Source organism: Poecilia reticulata, chromosome 7, assembly GCF_904066995.2.
Source record: "Poecilia reticulata chromosome 7, P_reticulata-male-v2, whole genome shotgun sequence".
Classification (NCBI taxonomy): Eukaryota; Metazoa; Chordata; class Actinopteri; order Cyprinodontiformes; family Poeciliidae; genus Poecilia; species Poecilia reticulata.
Window position 1 is genome coordinate 16,885,307 of NC_088836.1, and position 8,764 is coordinate 16,894,070.

The window sequence follows — 8,764 nt, forward strand, 5'->3', positions numbered from 1 at the left end:
CTGCTTTGCTGGAATGTTCCAATAATGTATAAATCAAATTATAACCTTGTAATGTTGACGATTGTAGTGATTTTTAAAATAAATTTGACAAAAGACACGCTACTGAAGCGTTTGAGAAGATTTCTCGTGACTTTATATTTATTTATTTAGTTGTTTTTGTACTGAATACGCATGTAGAGTGAGCAGCTGCGTGCCCGCAGTCCACCTGCTTTTTGAGAAAGTCACCTGAGGATGGCAAACGTGAGATGCGTTCATAGCGTCCAATGTATCGCGAGAACTCACTGCAGCAAAGCCTAAAGTCATCGCGAGACTATCATCCAGTCTTTTGCCTGCTGAATCCAGCTGGTGTCCTGCCTGCCGTTGACGGGTAAGTGTGAATGAGATGGAAAAGGTGAAAATTTCAACAGATGTGTTCGAAGTTTTAATTTATGAAATATTACGCCGCTGTTCCAACGTCCTTAAACGCACCTTTCATTGTAAACTGTCGTGTTATCGACGATACCCGGCCGTTTTTTTTTTTTTTGTCGTGACTGTACGCGGGGATTACAGCGCACAAATCGACGCGTACATTTTCCCCCTGAATGCCCCTAAAATCATGAGCTGAAATCAGAAGCAAAGAGGCACACCTGACTAGCTGTCGTATCCAGACCGGAGAAACGAGTCGGGAGCCATCGGCTGCTCGGACTGCAGCATCTCCCTTCCCTTCGCCTCGCATTATGACAGATGTATGAGCAACCCTCTGCAGCTGTAACAGACTGTGCTAGCAGCTCCTTCCTGTTCATGTTGTATAAAATATTTGTTATTTGTTATTGGCTCTGAAATGTGACAACGATTTCCAGAGTGAGGACTGTGATGCCCCACGTGAAAACCCTGCTTACATGAAGTGTCTCTGAGGTGAAATGCGTTGGCAGAAGTTAACAGCAGAGTTGGCCTATTAAAGGGCCAAAACCACTAAGGGCCACAGAGAGTGAACTGAACAGCATGTCAAATCGCACCGCTGCTCTGTAGAAATGCTTTGAAGTTGTTGGGATAAAATGGTATTGATAATTCATATCGCCACTACAAAATTGATAAACAGATATTGCATGTGGAAGTGAACGAGAAGCATACAGATCTGGCATTTAACATTGTGGCCACTTATGATCTTATTATGGCATATAACAGGCAGCAAGTGAAGCTTTTATCTTCAGTTTTGATTTATTAGAAGTAGGGAAATAATCTGGAAGGCAAGCCGGTATGCAGAGGTTGCCATGACTCCTACCATAACCAAGCATAGTTTAAGATCATTGACAGTCTGATGTCTTTGGCCATTTTCAGCAGAGTAATGCCCTGCGGTAAGGGAAACAAAATGACTTGAGGATCACAACAATGAGATGTTCACTTGACCTCCAGGTTTCAATCCCAGGTCTCAATTCAATCTTACATCTGTGGGTTTTTGCTGGACAAACAATTCTGATCCCTGGAAACCTCATTTAATAGTTTGACCACAGGACAATTTCCCAATAGCTCATTCTTGTTTTGGTCCCTATTACACATATTATGCTTGATTGTTTAAAGGAATAAAACATCCTATGTCCCATCTAAGATTAAACTGCTAATCCAGAGGAATTTTCTCATGGTAGTGGTGAGGGACATGGCTAAAATGAATAAAAATTAAAAACCAACAAAATCTATTTCTCAGCATTTTCTGTCTTCACTCTCTGTATCAACAAGCTCACCGACAGTGGCTGTGCAGCTCCTTGTGTAGTTGATTAATGACACTGGAAATCTAAAGGTTATCACTGCAGCTCTCACTATGTTTTAAACATACAGTAGTCATCTTAATACTTGAGTTCAAGTTTGGTCACCACAATCTGACAAATTCAAATTTTAGACACCATAAATAAGTAAATAATGCCTCTGTTTTTCCCCTGGCTTCATATGTTTTTGCATTTAACAGTTTTCAGAGATTATGAATTATTGTGAACAAACAAAAATAATCTAGAACGCCATATAGACGTTCCGTTGAATAAAACATTTGAATTAAATCAGTTTTATTTTATTCAAATAGGCACGTGCATTTAATAAGGCTAAAATATAAAAAGGGGATTTTTAATCACAATGACATAAAATAATAATGCGTCTAAGATAATTTAAAAAAGAAATTAAGACAAAAGGATGTTTCTTATATAGTGTATTGATTGTGTGTACCATACAAACTCGCCGGCTAATTCACCTGTCCTTTAACGTGCAAATTGATCGTTCTGCTTGCTTTGCTTCAGTTGCCAGCAAACAGCTGAATGGGTAGTTAACCTGCTTCACATGAAAGCTGATCCACCTCACAGCAGAGATCCAGAGAGCAGTAGCGTAAAAGTAGCTGTTTACAGTAGCAGAGTCGGGTCAGCCTCCCGTCAACGTGCGAAGTGGAATTTTACAGACCTTCCCCTGAGATGTTGCTGAGGCGCTAACATTTCGACCGTGGTTCTGGCTGTCTTAAGTCACGGGGAAAAGAAAACGATGGGAGGAAGCTAAGTACACCGCGGCTGCCAGATCCTGCTAATCAAACGTACATGAATATTTTGATCGTCAGAAAGTGTGCACCACCTCTACAGAAGCAGGAGTTTTGCTCGTTTGTTGGGTCTGGATCACATGTGAGTCAGCCTGAAGCCAAGTTGGGAAGACATCAGCAATGACCTTTGAGAAGCAATGGTGGTTGCCCATCAATCCAGGAAGAGTCAGCGGTTCTTTTAAAAAAGTTCATGGCAGCGGCATTAGAAAAAGATTGAAAATGCTTGAAAAGGTTGCAAGGAGAAGGGTTCTTCCTTTAGACATCCACCCGCTAAACCCGCTTCGGGTCGTCGGGGGGCAGGTACCTATCTGAAACAGCCAATGGGGTGAGAGGTGGGAAAGGTTGTCAGTCCATCACAGGCTACGTTATGTGTCCGTTAACGTCACAGGGCCCCTTTAGACATTTTAGACCAAAATTACAGATATTTAATCACAGCAACTGATCCTAACACAAGACAATGAGGCAATTGTGTAAAAAGAAGATCAAGTCATCACTTCTAAAGCCAAATCCTGGAGTGTACTAAGACTGTAATGTTGGTAGAAGACGCTTTTTTTTTTCCTTCATGACTGTATTTGCACCCTCTTTGCTGCTCAGTCACCTGTCTCACAGTTCTGTTGCAGCTGAGGTCCGAGTCATCATGGGAAACATCTTTGGGAACTTGCTGAAGAGCCTGATAGGCAAAAAAGAAATGAGGATCCTCATGGTGGGCTTGGACGCCGCCGGGAAGACCACCATCCTTTACAAGCTGAAGCTGGGCGAGATCGTCACCACCATCCCCACAATCGGTCCGTGATGAGACAGGGAGAACTCAGCCAGTCGCGCGTGGCGATAAGCATCTGCCTCAACTCCTTGTGCTCTGTCTTCCTGTTCAGGCTTCAACGTGGAGACAGTGGAATACAAGAACATCAGCTTCACCGTGTGGGATGTGGGTGGCCAGGACAAGATCCGTCCCCTTTGGAGACATTACTTCCAGAACACTCAAGGTGAGCTCAGGGACTTTTTTTTTCAGTTTTGTCAGATTACAAAAAAGTCCATTTAAAAAGAAAAAAAAAGAGAACTGAAATGTTTGATGTGCATTTGTAACCTGTCCTCTCCTTTTTGATCCACTTAACCACACAACAGAGTTCTGTCCATCTTCTCAAAATAGAAAGAGAATGAGATTGAAGAATCTGTGCACAGAACAACTATTAGTCATTCACCTCACAAATCCTACCTCTCTGCAAAAGTGGCAAAGCAAAAGCCGTGAGGGAGGCAGCACACACATGGAAGGTTTTTATAATGAAATGAGGCCAACATTTCACTTAAATGCAAAACACTGTGTGACCCATCACACTAGAAACACATTATCTCCACCAGAAGACATGGTAGTGGCAGCATCATGTCATTGGGGAGCATGGTTTTAGCAGGGAAAGTGTAATTGGTGGGAGCTAGAGATGTGCCAATCAGGTTTTTTCCTGCCAATTCCGATCACCCATGAGGGCCGATCACCGATAGCGATCACATAGTTATTATTTTTTTTAATCATAAACACTACCGGTTACATTATATGGACAAAGGAACCAAAAATTCCCCTTAATTTAGACAAAAACTTTTTTTTAATAACTTTTTCCAAGAAAAAAACAAAACAGGCATTGTGCAAATTGTACTGCTATTGGTAATGCTATCTTTAACAGTCTGAAAACATGAAGGCTCTGAAGCATTGCCAAAAAATTTAAGTGTAAAACTTAGCATTCAAAGGCAAATACAGGTTCCATTACAATAAACAATCCTGAGTTACTGAATGAAAACTTCCTGATAGCATGGCGGCTAGCTGATTACTGCTGGCTCTGAGTGGCTGTTTCTGACTGAGTGGAGTAATTATGCAGAACAGGGAGGAGATCGATTATTTTTTCAAAGATTATCTGATTCATGTTAGGACAGCGAAAGTTTTAATACATATGTCAATTTTTTTTTTTTAAGTTATACGCTGCAGCTTTAAGCAGAGGTTCGGTGTGAGAGTCACTACCAGGTGGAGCAGAAGCGGAGCTCCGTCTGAAATATTACTACCTGTAGCGCGTAGCAGCGGTTCAACAGCGAGAGCAGAACCAGCGTCTTACATCGCACCTCGAAGACTTAAATAATTTTGCGGGTTATTTGTTTAGCTTTCTGACCATCATGCTAATCCGGGAGAGTGTTTGTAGCTGTGTGCTGCTTTACCTGCTGTCTGATCCTCCATATGTCTTTTTTACTGCAGTAAGCCTCGATGTAGCCAAACTCCATCAAGTATGGCATTGTTTTTATGCCATGTTAGATTTGTCGTGTAGACGCATTTTGACGTGCTTCACCCCACGTGCTTCAATTTTCCTCTGCAATACGCAAACTTCCCCATTCACTCAGTGTGTTATAGTTCCACAGTTATAGATTGTTGCTGCGCGTTTGTGCAGTGTGAAGGAAAGAGGAGACCAGCTGCACAGGCAGGCTGCGAAATGAGATGCAGGTGATCGGTTTGTGTGATCGGCAACAAGAGACCGTGATCGGCGATCACCGATCATGCACTTTTTCACGGAAATCGGCCAATTATGATCGGTGGCCGATCGATCGGCACACCTCTAGTGGGAGCTAATGGGAAGATAGCTGCAGCTCCAATCTGGAAATACTGGGAAAATCACTGAAGACATCATAAGACTTGAGACTGAGGTAGACGTTCACCTTCTAGCTGCAGCTAGCGCAGCAATGAAATCACTTATTTTACGGCTACATGTGTCGGAATGACCCAGTCAAAACCTAAATTCAAGTTAGAATCTCTTGCAATCTCTTGGAAATTCACAGTGGACAAACACTCCTACTAATTTTACTGAGATTAAGTGTTTTTGCACAAAGTAAATTGATAAAAAAATGTATTTGTTGTTGTAATTGCAACAGAATTGCTGCTTCAAAGGTCATAAACAAATGCACAGCACATTTTTAAAGATTTTTTTCTTCTCGTTTTCATTCCGCTTTGTATATTTTGTTACATAAAATTCCAATAAAATACATTCGAGCTTCTGCACTTTGTTGCTAACGAGACAGCAGAATGCTCGCCTACAGCACTCGAGGGCACATCTGACTAATGCTTTAGCTCAGCTTCGTTTGCTGTTTCAGATTACCGTCAGACATTTTGAAACAACCTCTAACAGAATTAGTCTTAACAACATGTAGGCCTATTTTTTTAATGTGACGTTGGGGGTTGGGCTTGCTTAATCTTTTGACTTTCTTATTTTTTTTTTTTTTTGATGCAGGTCTGATTTTTGTGGTGGACAGCAATGACCGCGAGCGGGTCAACGAAGCCCGCGAGGAGCTGATGAGGATGCTGGCCGAGGACGAGCTGCGGGACGCCGTTCTTCTCGTCTTCGCCAACAAACAGGTGAAGTCCTCTTCTTTTATCTCTTCTTTCCATTTTTCCCCTCAGCTGAGGAGTTTCTTCACCTGACCGCTCTGCTCTGTGTGGCTTTTACCCAGGACCTGCCCAACGCCATGAACGCCGCTGAGATCACGGACAAGCTGGGCCTGCACTCCTTACGCCACCGCAACTGGTACATCCAGGCCACCTGCGCCACCAGCGGGGACGGCCTCTACGAGGGCCTGGACTGGCTGGCCAACCAGCTGAAGAACAAGAAGTGAGGAGCTGGTCGGGGAAGAGTCTGGGTGGAGGGTTGCAGTAAGTCTGTTGTGTTCACTAAGTAGAGAGAAATCACTCAAAAAGCTCCCAGGAGATAGACTCCCCCCCGCTGATATTTCCATTTCTGTACTTTTGATTCATTTGACTCGTTTGGATCTGTGGTGAGATTTTAATTTTATTTTTTTAAATGTACTGATTTACAAACAAATAGTGTCAAAGCTGATCAAAACCGATCTATGCTTTTCAGACTGAACGCGTCAAATATCGGGATTTAATTGTGCAACGTTACAACGATGGCGTATGACTCTCCACCTCTTTACAGCCTGTGATTTATATCGAATATTTACCATTTTTCAGAACATGGCGGCAGAAACCGCCTCACCTTAGAATCAACAAACCTGGTGTGAATCGCAAAGAATGTCGTAAACGTGTAGAGGGACAGTATGCTAGAACATCAACTCACAATTTTACATGCAGTGAGCGAGCTCGGACAAAATAAGCTTTCACTGGCGTGGAGATGTGTTCCCCAGATTTTATTTATGTGACAGAATGAATTAGGTTCAAGATTGTATTTATTTGAAACATATTTTTTTCTCTATTTATTTTTCGAGAAACATGAACTCTGCTGATGCCGATGTGAACAATCGCCTTCATTTTGTTTATTTATCGATTGATGTTAAGCTCTAAGTGCATTGAATGATTTCTTTTTCTTAAATGCAATGTGCACGTGCTGCTCAGGCATCTGTGTGGAAAAAAAAAACAAAAACAAAAGAAAGTCTCTGTAGTTTAAGTGTGCATTATTGCTGCTTCCCAACCTGCATGGACATATCCCTCATTTGGCCTTGTGGGAACTAATGAAGGCTTCTGCTGTAAATACTATAAAACAAATGTTCTTGACGGCTCAGAGAGGGTTAAAGACAACTCATCCGGCCTCAGCGAGGTGTGATATCCAAGCTAATGCAGACGACAGAACAGACAGCCACTCTGTACCAGCTTAGCGAGGAGAGAAGAAGAAGAAGAAGAAAGAAAAAAAAAAAAAACGCTGCCGCTGCAGAGAGTGATTCAGCACTGCATGTGATTGGCGGTTTTTAGAGCTTACTCGGTTCTGAATGTTTATTTATTTGAAAACCCAGTTTTTCTGCTTCGGCTTATTCATCCGTCGGGGCTTCGCTCGTCCGTCACACGTGCTACGGCTTTTGCTAACCAGATCTCTGTATGTGTCTCGTCGCACATTGTCATTTATCGCTCCGCGAGAACGCACTGTCCTGTTCTGCTTGTCCTTCTGTTCCTTCGTTTTGTTTAACTTCATCTTTTTAGGTCGATGTTTCTTTACGCCTTGAGTTTTTGCACAGTCAGAAAACAAGAGAGAGAGCGATTGAAAGTCATCCTGCATCGTAAGGCATGTTAATACTGTAAAAGATGTGTAATTAAAAGTGAAATATACTGTACTGGCCTGTTTCCTTCAGACTATATTTGTTAGTCAGAATTACTGCTGCTGGTTGGATCAATGCTGTACTTAAAAAAAAAATTGTCATGAATTTGTGTAAAGTTTACTGGAAAAACCTTCTAATATGCAAACAAGCATGCTTTTTCTATGTCGGCGCGCAACTGTATATACTGTATGTTACTGTGGCAGAAGTGATCCACTGTTACTCTCGGTTAAACTGTAGATAAAGGGGTCAGCGAGTTGGCAGCTGATTATAACCGACAACAGCTTGTGCGTGTGAGTGTGACGTGTTTATCTATCATGTTCTGTTTGCTGTGAATTTTCATTTTGTGGCCTTATTAAGTCAGTGGTTTCTTTCCTCTTTGATAACAGGTTTGTTTGTGGAGAAGACGTCCAGTATTTCACCTGATATCTGTGACACTGTTGTGGCTAAACATCCTTCTTTCAGAGATTATAGTTATTATTATTACTATTATTATTATTATCATCATCATCATCGTCAGGGGAAGAGAAACGAGGCCGGGCAACATTTTGTTCTGTCGTGTTTCCAGAAATTGATTCAGAAGGAAACTCTGTTAGAATATGAAGAGGACGTAAACACAACCTGGTGTGAAAATGAAGAATGATCTGATGATTCCTGGTATTTCAAAAATCAATAAACGACCAAATTAAACGGATTTCTCTTGTTTCTGCTTCTTGTGTAACGTTTTGTTTGCTTTAAGCTCAGCATTCGAATGCTTTGACCATATGCGGTCATGTTCAACGAATTAGGGCGTTTGTGAAAAGTTTATTTACGTCAGATCCTTTCACTAAGTTTGATTACACATGGATATTTTCAAGCCTTCGTTATAATTAATTATGACAGATTTTTTTGCTGAAAGCTAATTAAAACGTAGGGTTAAAATATCAGACGATAGCAATAAAAATTAAACATTTTAATACAGAAATGTGGGCTTAACAGCTATATCTCTAATACCTTTTTATTTTTAAGCAAGCCTCATCAGAACATGTTCTAATTTTTTAATACATGGCTGTACATAAAACAATACAGGCTTCCTTAGAAGCAGTCTTGAAAAATCTGAAAATGTTCCAACTGTGAATGTCCTTTTTCCTAATTCCTCATATATCCAAA

At 41.4% G+C, this 8,764-nt stretch overlaps 1 protein-coding gene across 2 annotated transcripts; it reads left to right on the forward strand.

Moving 5' to 3' along the window:
* The first annotated feature begins 260 nt into the window (after positions 1-260).
* On the forward strand, positions 261-8,309 carry arf3a (ADP-ribosylation factor 3a). Of its 2 annotated transcripts, none has more exons than XM_008413687.3 (5): positions 261-367; positions 3,158-3,333; positions 3,421-3,531; positions 5,806-5,930; positions 6,026-8,309. In XM_008413687.3, the coding sequence occupies exons 1-5, from the start codon at positions 264-266 to the stop codon at positions 6,185-6,187; spliced, it is 678 nt and encodes a 225-aa protein (XP_008411909.3). In that variant the 5' UTR covers positions 261-263; the 3' UTR covers positions 6,188-8,309. The 2 variants fall into 2 exon arrangements, with proteins under 2 accessions (XP_008411909.3, XP_008411910.1); XM_008413688.3 differs by having other exon boundaries at positions 287-367; positions 3,169-3,333.
* Positions 8,310-8,764: the final 455 nt, after the last annotated feature.